General features: G+C 45.3%; 1 protein-coding gene across 1 annotated transcript in view; it reads right to left on the bottom strand.

Annotated features, from left to right (window-relative positions):
• Med12l (mediator complex subunit 12L) overlaps nucleotides 1–11,975 on the bottom strand; it is a 324,235-nt gene extending 312,260 nt beyond the window's left edge. The window contains exon 1 of the mRNA XM_051177003.1: nucleotides 11,827–11,975. Coding sequence (XP_051032960.1) covers nucleotides 11,827–11,925 — 99 coding nt within the window. The 5' untranslated portion in view covers nucleotides 11,926–11,975. The remainder of the gene's footprint in view (nucleotides 1–11,826) is intronic.
• Between the last annotated feature and the right edge of the window lie 8,832 nt (nucleotides 11,976–20,807).

Raw genomic sequence — 20,807 nt, 5'->3', positions numbered from 1 at the left:
GCACTAATATATATTTCAATTTTGATTCTTCAGAAACTTGGAATTGAAAGCACCCAGGAAAAAAAAAATCTCATTATTCCCCTCCACCCCAACTATATTTCTCAAACTCATGGAAAATAATTTTTGAGGTACACTGGTTTAGGATCAGCATCAGCACATCTACCCAACAGCCTAAGCCAAGTCTGAGACCCCTCGGCTCTCAGGAACTCCCCAGCTCCTTCTCTGTGAGAAGGCAGACTCCCTTCATGTTCTTCAATTAAAATCACATATTGCAACAGAGTGAATGCGAAACCAGTTATGAAAATCCACACATTCAAGACATTTGCAGAAATGTAAAACAACACCTCATTTTCAACAACTCTATTGTTTTAAGAAGAGTTGTTTCTCATTTAAACAAAAAAAAACAAACAAACAAAGCAAAAAAAAACAACAACAACAACAACAAAAATCCTAACCTGAAGGTATATAGGTACATCATAGAATGCTTGCTCAGTCTCTGGGTTGGGTCCCCAGCATCATGCACATACCAAAAATAAGTAAAACCTACCTATATCCAAATGAGCAAATATAAATATGTTTTCAAAAAAATGTTAATTTTCAAAATGTGTAGAAATATTAGGAAATACAAACTATCCAATACAAACTAAAATTCTAAGGGATCCCTGGTACTCAAGATTGTAAAGGGTCCTGAAAATCAAGTTTGGGAAATGCTGACTTCAACTAACTGTGCTGGAAGCATCCTACTTCAAAGTCCCATCTCTCAGGGTCTAGCATTTGCAGATTCCCATGCCATCTCGGGCTCACATCGACTCTGCCAATTCTGCAACCCGAGTAACTGCTGAGGATACCCTGTTTGGCTTCCCTACCAAGTTTCCCAAACCCATGGGGGGGGGGGGGAATTAAAAACACTCGCATGACCCACATGGCATCTCAGAATATAGGGATGTGACATTATTATAGATATAACTATATATGAGATTATACTAGATTGTCCAGGCAAGCCCTAAATCAAGTGACAAGTGTCCACATAAGGAAGTCTCAAACAGAAGAGGTGAGGGAAGGCTGTATGAAATGGAAGCAAAACCTTGAGTGAAAAAGCTATAGTGAAGATCCAAAGCACAACAGGCAAGGAAGAACTCCCCCCCAGACCTTCAGAGGGACCCTTGCACCCTAAGCTCAGACTCCCCTCTAGAACCATGGAAAAATGCATTCCTGCTGCTTGAACTTCACCTCCCCATCCCCAAACTCTGTAGTAACTTCTTACAGTAATCAGTATAACAAAGGAATTACACAGGGTCCTCAATAGAGCCACCCCAGGACCACCCAGGCCTTGACCCCACCTTCCTTCTCCATACCCCCAAGATCTGCCCAAAACAACACACTATGTCTAGGCTCCAGAGCCTGTGATGCTCTTGTCAGGGACTCTGCACAAACTGGCCCCTCACTCACATCCTCAGCACCATCCACTCCTACACAGCCTCTAAGCTCTCCCTCAAGTTCTACAAAAAAAAAAAAAAAAAAAAAAATAGATCACTTCTATCGTTCCCACAGAGTTCTGGAGAATATCTGAACCTTGTTGCTCCTCATTTATTTGTCTGTCACCCCCTCAGTCAGCATCCCTCCACTCCAGAACTAGTTGGATCCAGAAAGCCTGGCCTCTGGGGCTGTGTGATGGCCTAGATCATATCAGGAGCACACACAAACCCAGTCGTGACCGCACACAGTGACTCCAGATACTGCCAATGTCCCAGAGGGACATGAAGAATAACCATCCTAGCTGAACATTTGCTGTAGATCGAAAGCTCAGGGCTGTGGAGCTGATGTTCCTTCAGTTATTTGTGATTATATCCATTCACCTTTAAAAAAAAAAAGTTCTGAGTCCTAGGCATGGGCCAGGATGTTGCAGGAGAGCAGATTTGGGCCCTGTCCTCATTAAGCCCTAGCTGGCACCGAGCCCGAGGAGTGACTGAATCAGTTTGCCATGCACAGGTACAGTAACATTCCCCTCATAATATGGAACATAAAACCCAATAGTGAAAATGTCTCTTCCTGCGGGCCACAGCATTCTGCAACTAAGGAGGCATCCACTTTCGGGTAGGTCACAACTGAGGCGATGTCACTGTCATCAATGAAGGTGACACAGAAGAAGCAATGGTCCCAGTAAACACAGGATTAAACATGCCTCAGCCAGAGCTACAGCTAACCCCAGAGGCAGAGATGGGGCTGGGAAAACCTCCTTCCCAAAGACATAAGGCCAAGCCTGCCTAAGCTTCCAACAAACACCAGGAGGTCTGCAAGCTGGGGCAAATACATGCTGAGTTGAAAAGGTCCCACAAGTCAGGGACCCTCAAAAGCAAAGAGATTCTCATTACTGTCAGGGCAGCATGAGGGCAGTTAGCAAAAAAATAAATAAAAAATTAAAATAAAAACCCCAAAGCTCTCTAAGTGGAAGGTCAAAGCTCTCTAAATGAAAGGTCAAGTAACAATGCAAAGACAAATCAGGGGACACAGTGTCAGCTTGGACCTACTGTGGGAAGTCACTTTATGGGAGCTGAGTTTCCCTTTGATGTGGAGAAACTTGGAATAATCTACCTCTAGCACTGGACAGGCATGGCTTCCTCCATGCCTGTCCTTCTCCAAGGAAACCAGAACAGGGTTCTTTCCTCTTGCAGACAAACTCCTCCAACTAAGAGCAGAAATAAAAAGGCCTACTGCTCAGTCTCTGTCGACTTCAGGGGGCCTTGGTCCTGGTGGGCCTCTTCTGGTAGTGCCTCCTGCCTATGCCCCAGACTAAGCCAGAGATTAAGAATTCTGAAAACCTAACTCTCAAAAACATAGGGGGGCAAGTAATAAGTCTCTGAGGGCATGGAAAGCACCACAACAACATTAAACTGCCTCTTGCTCCAAGAATTTGGTACCTGGCCCCAGGAACAGCTTAAAGAGAGTAGACTTCTATTGTTTACTTAACAAGAACTGTGGGGACTGCCAGTGCTCCCAAGGTTAAGTTCAGTGCCTTGAGGATCTCACGGGGCTACTCAAACAACAGTCTGTGTTAGCTTTTCAGCTTGCTGTCTTAGGGTTACAAGATGGGTGCAGTGGTTCCAGCTAGCGTATCCTCTCACTCACTAATTAGAAACTCTGGATTTCTAAGGGCTTTCCCCTGGACCTGTACGTTTATCAGAGAGGGAAGTGTTCCTCTGCGGCAGGTCCTATAGCAGATTCCCATTACACCTCTGTCTACAGTGAAGGCATGTGCTTAGTCCAGGCTCCAAAATGATACAGAGGATGATGACCTCGTTCGTTTGTTTTAGGTGGGAGGCAGGAATGGAAAGGCAGAATACACATGACAAAGGTGCCTTCTGTAACACAGGCTGCTGGTAAGCCTGACACTCAATCAGCCTTCATTTAAAAACAAAAGAAGGGAGACCTAATGGACAGCACTTGCCAATGTCCTTGGTGTAAGTACAGTACACCCACCATGGACGAATTTGAGTGATGAACCCGATGTCTGCCAGCTCACATGATTCCTGCATTTGCACAGCGGCTAGTGCAAGTTGGCTCCAGCACACCACTGAATTAGACCTCACATTTGATTTTTTTTTTTTTTTTAAGTTTACAGGATCCTTCATATTAAACCACTCTGAGTAATTACACAGTAGAAAGGGCAGAGCTGGAATGCTTTCAAAAGGGAGCCTGACCTCCACCCTGCTGCTCCTGTCAGACACCACAGGCTCAGGCAACTCTGTGAAAGGAGCCACAAGTGTGCAGGCAGCTCTCTCCTAGGGACCATAAAACAAAAGTTGATGCAAAGAAACACACTTATTCAAATCAGGCTGAGAAGATAATTGGTGAGGTTTCCTGTTCACCTCAGACCTCCATCTTGGGTGAGGGGAGGACTGGAGGAGCAAAGGTCTCTGACAGAAGAAAAATGAAGGACAGTGACCATGAATGCTGTGACTGGGCTACTGGCAAGGCTGGGGAGGGGTGGTCATCTGGGCTGTGGTAAGGTTCCTCTTCCCAGATAGGAGACATCGTCAAGGGTTTTGCCCTCGGGTGCTAATGAACTAAAACCCCTCGGGTGCTAATGAACTAAAACCAAGAGGAGCTTCTCTTCAGCATAAAGGCAGGAGACCTGGAAGCATTGGAAGGAGAGAGGTGCCAGGCAAAGCCTCCTCTGAGAAGAGCTCCAGGTGTGCAGGATGTGGAACTCTGGGCTGAGGACTAACAGCAGCCGCCAGGTGTGGTGTCACACACTGGAATTCCCAGCTAAGGAAGGCTGGGGTGGGACACTCCCAGGAGCCCAGGAATTTGAGGCTCAGCTTACGCAACACAGTACTAACTTCAAGCCATTTTGAAGATTAAGGATAAAAAATAAATAGCAGTAATATACTAAGAGCCAATCTTCACAACGCCAATCAGAATCATCTATTTTTTAGGTTATTTTCTCTGGGGGAGGGGGGACACTACAGGCTAAAGTCACAGTTTGAAATGCAGAGTATTAGCAAAAAGAAGAAAATAAAAAGTACTGCTAACCCAGTGCTACGATTTAAATGTTTCCCCAATTCAGATTACCCTAATGTGACAAAGCTAAGAGGCAGGTCACCTAGCTCAGCCCCTTCCCCCACACCCTGTTGTCACCCACCCTAAGGACAACCTCTGCTGCCTCAGGGGTCAGTCAGGAAAAGGTGGGCTCCAAAAGCAGGTCCGACCACTCTTGATCTAGCACATCTGTGAAATGCCTTCCACCATATTACAAAGTAGCAAGAAGCCCCTTTTCAAATGACAAACCCCACCATATTACAAAGTAGCAAGAAGCCCCTTTTCAAATGACAAACCCCTCAATGTTAGATCGCTAAGCCTTCAAAACTGTGATAAGTTTCTTTTCCTTAAAAATAAAAAGTACCTTAATTAAAAATTTACCCAGCATTCTTTGTGTCAGAGCACTGACAAATGGGCTCAAAGACCCAGAGTTAATAAAACTTCCATAATATACAGACATGCAAAATTTAAGTAGGAATTGTGTCCTTTTGTTGATTTAGTGGTTTTGTTTGTTTTTTGTTTGTTTGTTTTCTCCTCATGAGTAAGTTTCCTAAGGCACTGAGGAGTTGAGGATAGATCCTGAAGTTCCTGTCACCACGGATCAGCTTTAGAAATTGACAGCTGGGCGGTGGCGGGGCACACCTTTAATCTCAGAACTCTGGAGGCAGAGGCAGGAGGATCTCTGTGGTTAGTTCGAGGCCACAGAGTGAGTCTACAGAGTGAGTTCCAAGACACAGCCAAGGCTACACAGAGAAACCCTGTCTTAAAAAACCAAAAAGGGTGGGGGGGGGGAGGAAGGAAGGAAAAGAAACTGACTAGTGACAAGAAAAGTATTTGCCGAAGCCCCCAGCTCCTTCTTGGGGAGGAACGTGGAGACAGATGCCCATGCTGTGTTTCTTCCCTCCACCAGGCCTTCCCACTCACTCAGCCAAAGATTCCTCTTCTCCATGCTGAACCAATGTTTTCTTCACCGTGGCACGGAGACTTAAAGCCATAACCACTTCCATCCTGATCCCTCCCTAGTCTACCAGGGCAGTGGCCTCCCCAGAAGTTCAAAACCTCCTTATGAGAAGAGCCTTAGAACAAAGAGCATGAGACCCCTGAGTCTGTTTTTCTTTCTGCTCTACCATCACCCGCTGGTGCCCATGCGTGTATATACACCTCTAGTTGGTACTGTTAGCAAAAGTCCCCAACTCCAGACTCCATTCCGATACATTCTCACCTACACAAAGACCACACGTCACTTTGTGGCCCTCCTGCTCCATGAAGGACCATGTCTAATCTCAAGTATCAACCTGTGCAGAAACATCCAACAAGATGTTGAATGAAGGACAGTGGCTTCAGCTCCCACAGAAATTCCATCTGAAAACCCAGTATCAGGTCAAACAGAAACCTCACAGCATTACTAAGTTAAAGCAGAGTTTTACGGCAAAAGGCTAGCTCACGTCCCCTTTACCTCAGGTTAGCCAAGAACACATGGGAAATAGCTTTGGTTATTTCCAGACCCAGGAATGGAATTCTACTTGCTAGCAATGCTTTTACAGCTGACAGAAAACAAGCCCAGGCTAAGAATGGCATTTTACATCAGCTACTTTCAAGGGGAAAGTAGCTAAATGCTCGTTCATGCAGCTGAGCTCCCAAAGGTACCAATACTTCAAATAAGATGTGAGGAAAGCTACCACGACACAAAGGTATCGAACAGTAAGTGGGAATGTGACAGAGCTAGTGCTGCTCTGCAGGTAAGCACACAAGCCAAAACATTGCTTCTCAAGTTCAGTGTGCTGAGGAATCACTGAGAAAGGTTACTTACAAGTAAGTTCCTGGGTTTCCTCCCATTAATTCTGACCGGGCAGGTCTTGATTAGAGGTCAAGTACTGTTTCACCCTGAAATGACAACTGGTTGCATTTCTCCTCTCTTGCCAGACTCACTTAGCAACGTTTTTTTGTTTTTTTTTTTCTTTTTAAGTTGGGCATGTAATTGGAACCAGGGTCTTGTCTGACACTAACTACATCCCCTGCCCCATTTAGAACTTTTCTTTGGGCAGCTAAAATAGAGTAAGAACTGAACCAGGGCTTTCTAACCCGAGTCACCTAGAGGCAGATCTACCCCTTCCCTGAATACTGGGATTTTATTGAAGTCTCTACCTGGGCCCTGAGGCCAACAAATTTTTCTCCCAGGCAAGGAACATTCTACAACCAAATGTCTCCCTACCCTTCTGTGTTAGTCCTCCAAGCAACTGGCCTGTTTGTTCAGTCCTCCCTGTCTTCCCCATGCATTTTGTTGATTTCTCCTTCAATTAGTACCTGGTCTAACCCCAGCCACAGGGCAGTCATGTGAACACCAGCAACAAACCCCTGCCCTCAAGCAGCTCACACTGCAGTGAGAAGAGCAGGCCATGGGGAGTAGATGCAACATGCCCAGCAATTACCTTTCACACACTGATGAACACTATCTAAGCACAGGAAGACACAAAAAGCTGAAGATGGGCTGCAAGAAGGGTCCCCAAATTTGGGACAATGCCTTAGCTAAAAACCATGAACAATAAACACCACTACAGCAAGAAACTGGAACCTAAACAGTAAGATCCAGGCCTGTTGGAGGGGGAGTAAATAGCAGTGGCCCTGTGCACAGCCAGAAAGCCAGAAAGGTACACAGCTGGAAGGGGTGAATAAAACCAGATTTCCAAGGGCAGGTCTCATAGATACTGTCATCAGGACAGCAGAAGACCCTTGGATCCTTGTAGCTGACCTGCATTAATTAAGTGTGGTATATGTGACATGGCCATGTGGCATGTCCCTATGCTCTGGATACAGCCATTTGTTCAAAGGCAAACCCCATTTCACAGGTGAGGACTCTGACTCAAAGAAGGAGTAACACGGAGGAAAGCTGTGTGGTGGCCATAGTGGAGGTGAGCAAGGGTCAGAACACTGAGGCTCTAAAGGATGGAGAGGGACTGGAGTTTCCTGACATACTCTCAGATATGACTAAAAGAGGATATGACATCTGCAGGAAGTCCCACCAAACAGTAGTGAGTGGGCTGATAGGCCAAACTTCAGCTTCAGCCCATAAGCTCTTCAGAGAAGTGAAGTTCCCTAGGAAACAGGCCCGGTTAAGTGGGATGCCACCTTCTCTCTAGACCAACTCTCAAAGCAGGCTCCACACCAGCAAGTAGTATCAGATTCCATCCCATCTGGTTAAAAATGTAAATTCTGGGGCCACTCCTTAGGCCTGCTGAATCTGAAACCCAACAACACAGGCCCCCTCCACTCCATTTTTGTTTCCCCTTTCTTTTGGAGTACTGGGTATCTGAATCCCCAGGTTCATACATGCTAAAGCAATCAACCACCACTGGGCCACTAGGCTACAGCCCTAGACAGGAGAGTCAATTCTGCTCAGAAGCTGGAAGGAGATGTGTACACACCATGCCTACTCTGTAAAGCTGTACTGCCCTTCTCCTGAGCAGCCCTGCTCTGCATACCACACAATCCTTCCCTTGGGACCTGCTGGTGGCTCCTATGCCCAGAAACCTCCCTACTACGCAAAGCTATTTTTCTTACTAATTTGATTTCCTGAACTTAGTTACTACTATTCAACTCTCCAGGCCTCATGGCCCAGGTAAAACAACTTCTTCCTTGTAGGATTCCATTTCTCTTCCACAGCTCTCAGCCTTCACAGCAGACAACAAGGATACTCTGGGAGTTTACCCAGACTTTTCCAACACTTCTAATGCCATGCTTACTTTTTTATTCATTCATCTTGTCCACTAATATATAAGAAATATCTGTATCCTTGGAATCCCAGGAACTTCACTCTATGCCAGACACATCAGTGACAGCAAATGAAGATGTCATCCCTGTCCTCAAGAAGCTGTCCCATTGGTAGGGAATGGTCAAATACAAACAAATAAAATAAATGACACACATGTCAGAAAGTCCCGAGAAGGTCACTGGGCTGAGGCCAACATGATGATAAAGAGACAAGCCTGACAGTAATCACTGACAGGGAATATTTGTATGTTGAATCTATGCCCAACTCTAGCGTATGTTTTCTACATACATTATCCATGTAAGTATCCAATCACCTTGCAGGAAAGGACTAGTCTCATCTACACCCTATAAGGAAAAGAAATGGCATGCAGGAAGGAAAATAAAAGGGTACATGAACAAAACTGCCAAGATTCAGACAAACAGAATGTCTCCAGAGTCCACCTTCTGCACCACAGCTATATGAGAACTGGATGGAATGTTGGAGATGGAGGAAGCAGAGCAGGCAGGTGTCCAAGCAGACCAACATATACAAGAGTTCCAGAGGGGAGAAAAGTCAGCCTAAAGCCACACACACACACACACACAAAAAAAAGTGAACAAGTTCAAACTAAGAATCATCAGATGAATCTGAAATCCAAGCTATTCTGGAAGCAGATCAGGCAAGACACACTGCTGAATGCAGAATACTGATATGGAGATGAGCTGGAAAGGAGGAAGAATAAAGAGATCCCCCTTTTCTGACCCCCCCATTTCAAGGCTTGGAGGACAGTCTGTGTGCACATGACAAAGTATTCAACCACCACATTTAATAAAGTCTAAAAGGATGCTAGAGTACTGCTAGTTCTTGAATGGACTCAATCAATTGATGAAGCAGGTTAGCAGATCTTTTCATTATGTCCCCAGAGTCCTCACTGAAAGATCCCTGAAATCCTATTTGCAGAACATTATTAATACTTCTTAACAATAAAAGCTACATATACTGCGATAAGGCAGCACATTAGAAATAGGGCTTTTCTTACACAATTTTTTTCACAGAGTTTTACCATTTTTTCTCCTGAAGAGCACAATTAAACTAGTTGACAAGGGAGAAGTGGTATAATGTTGCCAACTACAGAGATGCCCAACCTTAATTCAAACTCCTAACTGTTAAACTGGAAGCCTACACTCCTCCATTAAGTCAGGGTTTCCCAGCCGGATGTGTGGCAGGCCTGTGACCTCAGCACTCTGGAGACTGAAGCAGCAAGATCAGCTTGGGTAGATCAGCGAGACCTTTCTCAAACAGATCACCACAGCTCCCTGATGCATAGCAGTGTAGATCTGGATGCACAAGTCAATTTTTCAAAGTATACATATCGATGATCTCTTTTGAATCTGTAATTACATATTTTGTGTTTGCGTGTAACATATATATATATATGTATATATATATATGGGTGATACTTTAAATAATCATATACATACTTCAATAAACTGCAAAAGTCAAAACTGCCAAGAAAGCACAATAAAGTTTCTCTACAGTTATTAAAAGAATAAAAGCACTCAGTGCACAAAAACTGGGTGGAATTTTGAGGGAGTAGTATAATACATAAATAACTGAAGCTTAGGAATCTGTTCACCAACCACCAAAAAACAACCAAGCACCTGTTCTGTATTGTACCCAAATTTGACTACAGCCACATATAACTCTCTCCTCAAGAGAGATAGAATATCGGTCGCCTGGGGGAAAGTGAATCCTAGAAGAGTAACAACACAACACTCACCCTGAGCGCGGTACTGATTTCAATAAGCACTGCAATGATAATCCAGTAGGCTTATTCACCACACACTTCAGATGGATCAAGTTTTTCTGGGCTTCAATCATCTTATTTCCTCAAATGTAAGTATAAAAAGTACCCTTTAAAGTCATTCCTTCCAATTTTAGATTTCTAGAAAATGATCCAATATCCAAAATTATTCTTTCCAGGATCCAAATCCTGAAATGGCCATCATATTTAAAAATAAATGCTAAACAAGCACACATGATAACCCAAGCCACCAACCCAAAAGCAGGGAGTTGCCCTCATTAAATCATTCTCCAGAAAGATGTAGTGAGACATTAATTATCAGATGAGAGGAGTCATCCAAATAAATGTCTCTATCCCTAACAAACTTTATGAATGTTCTGCCACTAATGTTTATGTCAATTTTCTTTACACTTGGTCCCTAGTTTCTATTCTTTCTTAGCAGCTGGGTAAGGATAGAGTAAGCACAGTCCTTAGCAGTTGAGTAAGGACATGAGTAGAGAAGAAATCTACTAACTCCGTGGTGAAACATCATCTCTAAACTTGCCAGCCATCTTCGATCTGAACCCTTGATGCTCAAATTTTAATTTGACAAATCTAAAAGGAATTGCTATAATGATTTCTCAGACACATTATTAGCCAGTCTGGGCTGAGCCTCTACTAAGGAAACCGATACATTTATCAAAATAGAAGTCTTAAAGAACTCTTATTTACAAAGTCCTCAGCGAAACCACTGGACATGCAAACTTTTAATAGAGCATTTTTCAGAGTCACAGAAAGAATACACCATCATTTCATGTTCAGCTACAGAAAAGAGAATATGGGTGGGCTGTAGCTGGCAACGTCTGAAAGGACAGTTGCTGATCAGGTGAACCAAAAAAGAAAAAATAGACAAGTCTCTGGATAAACTGTGTAGCCCAGGGTGATCATTTTTTACAACTGGAGAGTTGTTACATAATTACTTGTTAACTCCTGACACACACCGACATAGCTTAAGCTAACCACTGTAGCTATGTAGCTACGTATGGGCTGCAACAGTTTTGCCAATTGATTTCATTCAACGAAATAAGTAATCCTGGAAGCTATTCCTATCTAAGGTAACTTGCCTGCTTTTACATATACATAACCGCCTCCGGGAAAGCCAATTGCCTCTCTAGAGACAAAATTCAGTGTTTCTTAATATTGTTCTCAATATTTTTTTAAGAGAGGGAGATACAGAAGTACATTCACAGAGCCAAATATAAGATCACCTAGCTAAAAACGACTTCCATTCCAAACTGGAGGATGTGAAAAGGGTCCCTCCCCCATCCTATACCACTGGCGCAAAACCCAAGACCTCAGTGTCCGATGCACTGCATTCCAACATTTGTCAAAAAGTTTATGAGGATTTATCTAAACGACCAAGGGGGGGAGGGGAGAATAAACCTGGCAGAAACGGAGGAAAACGAGCAGGAGGACGCAAGAGAGGAAGAAGCGGTAAAGCGCCCAGCGGCGCAGAGCAAGGCCCGGCAACCGGGAAGCGACCCAGCCCCCGCAGAGCGACCGCCCAGCGGAGCGCGGGGGTTGGCAGGCTCCAGGTCTAGGTGGCCCGGGGTCCCTGAGACCCCAGCCCGGGCCCCGCCTCCGATCCCCTCCCCAACCCTTCCCCCGCAGCGCCGTAGACGCCCGCCGAGCCAGCTTGGCCCCGGGTCAGCGCTGCGGAGCGCGGCACCACGGCGGAGGCCGCCGGCGCCCTTACCTCCTTCTGCTTGGGGTCCTGCGGGTAGACATCGGGCGGCCCGAGCCGCGGACGCTTCAGCGGTCTCTGTTCATAACTGAGAAGCCCGAAGGCGGCCATGATCTCTCATGTTAACCGGCGAAATGAATGAGAGTTGGAGCTGGAGCAGCCGCCTCTGAGCACCAGGGAGCAGCACTTTGCAGACAGACTCCCTCTCCCCTCCACTCTCGCTCGCCGTGGCGCTGCAGGCAGGAGAAAGCAGGTTGGAGACTGCCGCTGCCGGCGCGCAGACGCGCTCAGGGGGGCCGCCTCCGTGGGCACCCCGCTGCACCGAGCCCCGGGACGCCAGCTCCACGGGCGGCGGCGGGGCTGGAGGTCGGCCAGGGTCCGCCGCGGCGCCGGCCTCCGCCACCCCCACCCGGTCCCCGGGGGAGCGGGGGAGGAGCAGCTGATGGGGACGTGTGACTTTCTTCACCAATGAACCCACACCCACCCTGGGGGCACGGGCTGGGATGGGGGAGGGGCGTGAAGGGGGAAAACTTTTCTTGGAGCCTAGGCGGGAGGTTCGGTGTCGCCGAGAGCTCGTCGTCCTCGGGCCCCAGAGGCACTACGCAGCGGCCCGCGCCCACTTCCTGGCTCGCCGTGCCCCGTGCCCCGTGCCCGTCGCCTTGCACCCGGAGGACCTGACGCCGGGGCACAGAGCCGTGGGAGCGAGGCCGTGAGGGGCGAGGATGCAGATCCCCGCCACCGACCGAGGCCGGTGCCTCCTAGCTCAGCTGGCGCAGAGGCTCCGCGGGTCCCCTCGGCGGCGCCCCGGCGCTTTGCTAGAGGCTGGCTGCAGGCGATCGCCGCGGCTGGAAGGGGCCGCGCTCACTGTGGCGCGGGGCCGACTTAACCCTTTGCTTACCCTCCCGGGGCTGGGGAGGGGGTGAGGAGCGGTGGCCGCGAGCATCGACGGACACATCAGGCGCACAGGCGACTCGGCACCCCGGGTCGCCCCTGGCCGCCGCGCGCTCCGCTCCCAACCCCCTACAGTTTACCTGTTGGTCCCTAGCTAGCTGCTAGGCAGGGACGGGCGACCGGGACGCTCTGGCGGCCGCCGCAGCATCCATCGCTCAGGTAGGGGAAGGGAATTGGATTTGACGTTGCGAGGTATCTGTCTCGCCAGACTGCGGACGACGCCGCGAAGTTTGCGGCTGCCTGGGGGCGTCGCTCGCAGCCGCCGCTGCCGCCGCCGCCGGCGTTCTCGCCCCCACGGCCCGGGAGCGCGAGCTCCCGAGTTGGCGGACGGCGGCGCGGCGGCCGCACTGAGCATGCCCAGCTTGGCGGCCGGACCGCGGAGGAGTTGGCTGGGAGCGCCTCGAGCGCTACCATCAGCCTCTCCGGGTTTTCGCAGCCGCAGAGCGCGCAGTCCACGGGCCCCCGCGCCCCAGCCGGCTTCAGGGTTAATCCAGCTATAGAACCAGCACCTAGGAGGGACCACCCCTGACCCTCGGGCTGCGCCCTCTGTCTCGACCCCTCCTGCGGTTGCAATCCCAGCAGCCTGGGCGAAACCTCACCTGCTCCCAGCACAGGGATGGGAGCCGAGGGGAGGGGGCGATCCTTTCGGGGAACGGTTCAGCCCACCTGCCTGCGCCCCTTGCTTGCTCCAGGTGGATATCCAGATGCTGGGCCACTAGCCGTGAGCATCAAGACCTAGCCTCGGAGGCGGGCCCAGTCTGTCCTGAGGGACCCTGCAGGAGGCGCGCCCAGAGGACGCGCCAGCACTTGGCCAAGAATGATGGCTGCCATTTATGGATTCTTCCTTTGGTGGTATGATCTTGAGTGTCCGAATTTGCTTCTGACAACAAACCCTCCAAGGCTTTACTTGCACACTCTTTATACACGAGGAAATTGTGTCAGCTCCAAGAGGTTAGGTGACTTTTTCAAAGAAGTAGAAGCTAGTCGGAATTTGAACCTACCACTGCCAGAGCTCAGGTTTCTGACCTACCTCCCCTGCTTTGATTTGGAAGGGCTGATGCCTGATCTGCCCTTGACCTGATTGTGTCACATCCCCCATACTTTGAGGAATGTCTTAGATTCTTGGTTCCCAGCTCTGGAGAGGATGTGCACAGAATAGCCTGAAGCCTTTGTATAGCACCTCGTGCATATTGGCGATATACTAATATCTACTCACTTTGCTGGATTTAAAGCACCCAAGAGAAGGAAAAAGAAAGTGGATAAGGCAGTGGTATTATAGTAGACTAGTCCTTCACTGCTCACCCTGAACCACAAGACCTCCTACCCAGCCTGAGATCTAAGTGGGGCTGTATAGGGCTGAATTCACTACTCAGTCTGAGCTGGGCCTTCTGTGGAATACTTCCCTACCAAGAGGTGTTTCCTGTCCACCTCTCACCATGCCATGAACATATTTCTTCTCATACCCAATATATAGTAATTTTATGGCATAGTTTTCCTTGTGTTAACAGGCATCTATCAAACCCAGCTCCTTTGCTAGGAAGAAAAGACAGTTTTTACTCATATCTAACTTCATTAAGAAAATTATCAGGCATGCCAAAAACTGAAGAAAGTATATAATAAATGTCCAAGTATTCATCATCCAGCTGTGACAATGTTTCACCATTTTGATTTCACGTCTTTTCCTTATTCCCAAAGAACTGATGTACACACTGATACAGTAAGGACGATATTTTCATTACTGCAAGAGGCACACAGCATGACACTTAGCACATCTCCAAAAATTGTTGAAGAGTGGTTGAATGTGTAAATGTATGGAATTAAGACTTTATCATAAGTAGTGCTTTACTATAATATGCTACTCAATCTGATGTCCCTAGTTTGGTGAGAGACATGTCCAAAATTTTTCTCATGGGATAACTGTCATGGTCAGTGTTCTATTGCTATCAGGAAACACCATGACCCAATTATTTAATTGGGGCTTGCTTACCCATTCAGATTTAGTTTGTTTTTGTCATGATAGGAAGCATGGGGGCACACAGGTAGACATGGTGTTGGAGAAGTAGTTGAAACTTCGACATACTGACCAGTAGGCAGAAGAAAAAGACAGATACTAGATCTGGATTGAGAATTTGAAACCCCAAAGCCCCCCCCCAGTAACATACTTTCTGTTTCTGTACAGAATCTCACTGTAACTCAGGCTGACTTTCAAACTCACCAAATAGCAGAGGGTTGACCCAAACTCACAATCCTTCTGTCTCAACCTCTTGACTTCAGATCCTTTAAGTACTTAAAATCTTATTGATGTCTTTGAAAGTGGAGTATACCCTGTATTTGGACAAGGGGTCAGTCAGATATGAATATTTTGTTCATTTCCACACAAGAAGTAAATAATTAGGTGAATAAGGATGAGAACTCTTCTACATTGGGAAGGACCTAAAAACATTCTTTCAATTTCAGAACTAAGACCAAGCATACCACATTTGAGATTTGTTCAAAGCACACCTACCCATCCAACTTCTTTTTCTTATGAACTTCAAGCCACGGATCTTTCTTATTCTCAAATATGGAATTTCCAAACCTTCCTCTTCAGGCATACACCTGCTGACAGTTCTTAAGAGTGAAGGCTTATAGAAGCCCACTCTAAACTAAGGCTCACCATGATCCATGGTCATTTCCACTGATCGTAGCACTTAATTTTTATTCTTTTTTTTCAATACCTCAAATATGTGACACAAGACAGTCTCATTGTCCTGTCCATTCCTTACCCTTTTGCTCTTCCATTCGGAATTAGAATTAGTCTTTAAGGTAAACAATACAGGCTTAACATGCTAAGCTTAACCTATAAGCCATTTTATTCCTTGCTGTGCTTAAATTTTCCACATGGTGCTTGTTAAGAGCAGATAAGCAAAAATTCTTATTGAGGTTCTCCATGTGTAGACCACAGAAATCTGTCCTCCTCTACCTCCCAAGTGTTGGGATTAAAGTTGTATACCATCACACCTAGCTTTACACTGTTCTTAAAGAGTATCTACTATTACCTAGCTAATGAATTCCTCTAAGACTAGACTCCTCCTCCCCCTAGAAGGTTCTCAGCCTGTCAGAAAAGATGTGGTCAGGGACTGTCGATATTTTAAATAGCTTCAGAGGAAAGGTGATGGAACATGGCTAGAGGAAGATGAACTACAAAACAAAACTACAAGAAGTCAATATAGGAGAGCTGTGTCACCCAAGCTAGCTCTCCAGTATACCTTCCCAGACTTGATAGATATTTAAGAGGTGGTCCTTTTCTTGTGTCACATTCAAGGCCTCCTCAGCCTTTGGCACCAAGAAGCTCCCCCACCGTCCCCTCCTCCCAGTTGCTCATAGCTGCTTCTACTTCTGTCTGTAAGCTTTGGCTAATATGTATGTATGTATGTTATTTTTTCTAAGCTTTACCTTTTAATCTTCAGCCAGCAGTGCCTTGCTGTTAGCATAAAGTTTGCTGTCATGGGCAAAGTTCCTTCAATACATCCCAAAGCTGGCTTCTTGATCCTCCATTTGGTCAGAAAGAAATACACAGGTCTCCTTTGCCTGTTTATATTCTATGCAGACATTTCCTAACCAATATTCTCCCCTTGCCAACCATGGATATATTGTGCAAACCACAGCCCACCTTAAAAGTTCTCCAGGTTCATACAAGCTACAAAGGACAAATAGCAAAGGTAGTCTACAGTCCTCTCCAAGTTCTCTTCTCAAAGGTGAAGAGGATAACATTTTCAGAGTGTATCTCAACAATGAGAATGAAAAATGGCTAGTTACAGAGCAAGCCCTGTCCTAACATTCCTGCTCTACAGCTCTAAAGGAACAAGCAATAAAGCCAGAGTTAGACCTGATCACCCAACCGTAGGATTATTATCGTTGTCAATGCACTACCTGCGTTAATTAGTCATTACATCACACATCACACATACAAAAGTGAGCAAATGAAGAGAGTTGTGGTATAAGAGAAGGAGACTCTAACAGTTTGCTGTGCCATAGCAGTATGCCTTCACTCAAGCAGAAAGAAACAATTCTCAGTGCTGTGCCTGTAGGAGCAGTAATTAAACTTGCTGGGTTTTCTCATGGGATTGATGCTTGTCCAGGTGTATATATTACTGTGTTTTGTTACCAGTTTATCTGCAGCCAATCTTGCCTACTTTCAGTTTTTCCTATACCCCTATTATGTTTCAATGCATTTGTGTTGTGCCTACATCTGAATCAAAAAAAGAAAATGTCATGCTTTTCTTTAGTCAAAACAAACAAGAAAACAAAAACAAAAAACAACTGGAGAGGCTGTTGAAATGTCTCAATAATTAAGAGCATACACTGTTCCCTCTGTTCCCATCCTTACCTACCCCCAGTCCACTTGTAAAATTTATTCTATTTTCCCTTTCCAAAGAGATACATGTGTTCTCTCTCTCTCTCTCTCTCTCTCTCTCTCTCTCTCTCACACACACACACACACACACACACACACACACACACACTTTCAAGGCAACTTTGTTATGTTGCCTCTCTGAGTCTATGGATTGCAGCATGATTATCCTTTACAGCTAATACCCACTTCTAGGTCTGGGCTACCTCACTTAGGATTTTTTTTCTACTTCTATTTGCTTGCACTATTTGGTTTCATTATCATTTTTTTAACAGTTGAGTAATATTCTATTATATAAATTGCTACATTTTCTTTGTCAATTCTTCTGCTGAGAGACATCAAGGTAGTTTCCAATTTGGCTATTACGAATGAAGCTGCCATGAACATAATTGTGGTAGGATGGAGCATCCTATAGGTATATGACCAGGAGTGACATGGCTGGGTCTTGATGTAGATGGATTCCCAGTTTTCTGTGAAACTGCCATATTGATTCCCATAGTGGCTGTACAGTTTTGCACTCCCACCAACTTCACATCCTGGACACCATAAGCTTTCACTTGTGTTTTTGCTCTTAGACATTCAGACAGGTGTAAGATGGAATCTTAAAGTAGATTTGATTTGCATTTCCCTGATAGCTAAGGATGTTGAATATTTCTTTACACATTTCTCAGCCATTTGAGATTCCTCTGTTGAGAATTCTCTGTTTAGATCTGTACCCCATTTTTAATTAGATTATTTGGTTCATTGATGTCGAGTGTCTTGAGTTCTTTCTATGTTTTAGAAATTAGCCTTCTGTCATAGGGTAAAAATCTTTTCCCATTCTGTAGGCTGCTTGTTTGTCCTACTAATGGTGTCCTTTGCTTTTCAAACAGCCTTTCAGTTTCATGAGGTCCCACTTATTAATAGTTGATCTTAGTGCCTGCATTATTGGTGTTCTGTTCAAGAAGTTGTCTCCTGTGTCAATGTTTTCAAAACTATTCCCCACTTCTCTTCTATCAGATTCAGTGTATTTGGTTTTATGTTGAGGTCCTTGGTTCACTTGGACTTAAGTTTTATGTACAGTGATAAATATGGATCTATCTGCATTATTCTACATGCAGACATCCATTTAGACCAGCAACATTTGCTGAAGATCCTTTCTTTTTTCCATTGTGTATTTAATGCTTCTTTATCAAATATCAGTGTCCATAAGTGTGCATATTAACATCTGGGTATTTGATCAACATGTCTGCATTTATGCCCATACCATGTGGGTTTTATTACTATATAGCTCTTGTAGTAGAGCTTGAAGCCAGGGGTAGTGATACCTCTGGAAGATCTTTTATTTTAAAAGATTGTTGTAGCTATCTTGAGTTTTTTATTGTTGTTGTTTTGTTTTTTGTTTTGTTTTGTTTTGTTTTGTTTTTCCATATAAGGTTCAGCATTGTTCTTTCAAGGTCTATAAAAAATTGTGATGGAAATTGCACTGATTCTGTAGCTTGCTTTTGGTAAAATGTCATTTTACTAATTTGCTAATCCTACTGATGCATGAGTATGGGAGATCTTTCCAAGATGGAGGGAGAAAGTACTTGGAGAGTCAACTGGAATTGGGGGCATTTGGGGGCCAATGTAGAAAACTACTGTAGTGGGAACTCCCTGAAATCTATGAGCGTGATCATGGCAAAGGCTCCTCCTAATGGTGAATAAGGAGCTTGAACTGGCCATCTTTTGTAACTAAGCAAGGCTTCCGGTGGTGAGATTGGGACAGCAACCTTTGACCTACGATCTGTGCTGCCTGCAATATGAGCTGGGGTAGTGGTAGCACAGAACTTATGGGAGTGGCCAACCAATGACTGGTCCACCTTAATGCCCATGCTAGGTGTGGGAGCCCATACCTGACACAGCCTGGATGGCCAGGAACCAGAGGTTCCATAGCCTAGGGACCTAGAATAGAACTAAACATGACTGGCCAAAAAACAAACAAGGAAAAAAAGGCAATGAAATGAATCCTAATAATATTCTGCTTTCTATCCTCAAAGATCAGAGCCTAGCTCAACCATCACCAGCAAGGCTTCATCTTGCAACTGATGGGAGCAGAGGCACAGATCCATAGTCAAGCATTAGGCAGAGCTCATAGAAGTTTGCAGAAGGTTGTAGGAACCAAAGGAGTTGAGGCCCACAGAATCAACTAAGCAGGGCTCACATGGGTCTCAAAGACACTGACCGAAGTGGCAATCACAGAGCCTGCATTGGTCTACTCTAGGTCATGACATGGTTGTTTGGCCTGGAGTTTTTGTGGGACTCCTAAAAGTGGTATGTGAGGGTTGTGTTTCTGACTCTTGCCTGCTCTTTGGACCCTTTTCTTCCTACTGAGTTGCCTTGTCCAGCCTTGATGTGACAGTTTATGCCTAGTTTTAATGTATTTTGTTATACCATGTTTGGTTGATATCTCTGGAAGGCCTACTCTTTTCTGACAGGAAATGGAGGAGGAGGAGACTTAGGGGAAAGGGAAGTGGAGGGCTTGGAGGAGTGGAAGGGGAGTAAACTGCAGTTGGGGTGTAATGCTTAAGAGAAGAAAAATAAAATAAGATAAAACATGCACTGCACTTCCAGAGGACTAACATACATGCCTGGCAGCTCATAACTGCCTATAACTCTAGCTCCAGAGAGTTGCTTAGCCCAGTGTAGCTAAAATATTGTTACTTCAACATAATGAGCCATATTTTAAAAAATTGTATAGGGTTGGTATAATGGTTCAACTAGTAGAGGTTGACCAGCAAACCTGACTTTCTGAGTTCAATTCTCAAGACCTACGTGGCAGAAGGAGAGATGCCCTCTGACCTACTTACACCCACCCACCAAAGCATTCAAAGTTTAAGATCAAGCATGTGCATGAACACACACACAAAATAAAAAATAACAAATGTAATTTTAATGAATGAGGTACTTTACATCTTGTTTTAGTTAAATCTGATATGCATTTTATATTAACAACATACATCATTTTTAGATCACCACACCCAAAAGGGATATTTCAGTAATAATGAATCTAAATCTGTAACATTCAGAGGGAACAGGAGATGAACTTGCCACGCTAATAAAGGTACTGCCACGTGACAGAAAGTAAATAAGGAATATGGGTTAATTTAAGTATAAGAGTTTGGTAGTAACAAGCCTGAGCTATCATCGTCCAAGCATTTATAATTCATATTGAGCCTCTGAGTAAGTTATTTTCAACTTTGCAGTTGGGACAGGATAATCTGTCTACAATAAAACCCTAAAGAAATTGGTAGGTTGTCAAATGAAGAGAACTAAGGGAAAGATGAATAAGTAAAGAATAAACAACCAAAAACCAGGTACCCCCAAACCAGCTGGTTGCTACACAGTCAGAAGCTCCAGAGGGGCAAGATAAAGCTGGAAGCTTGAACTTGAAGCATGAGAAAGGAGTTATAAAATAGGAAATTGAACTAATGACTAAAAATTGCACCTTATCCCCTAGAAAAAGGATGTCTGTCGCCAAAACAAAGCTGACTGGTTAGTTTCTGGAGGCGGTGGGCACACAAACTTACATCAAGAGTGACCAAGGCCACACATTTCTGCTTTTCAGCACCAGAATCTTCATGTGTCAGGTAATCCCTTGCTGTCCTTACTCTGTAAATCAGACAAATGC

The sequence above is a fragment of the Phodopus roborovskii genome, unplaced genomic scaffold (genome assembly GCF_943737965.1).
Source record: "Phodopus roborovskii unplaced genomic scaffold, PHOROB, whole genome shotgun sequence".
In the NCBI taxonomy this organism is placed as follows: Eukaryota; Metazoa; Chordata; class Mammalia; order Rodentia; family Cricetidae; genus Phodopus; species Phodopus roborovskii.
Note: the sequence above shows the minus strand (reverse complement) of the source record. Positions and strands in the feature narration are given on the sequence as shown.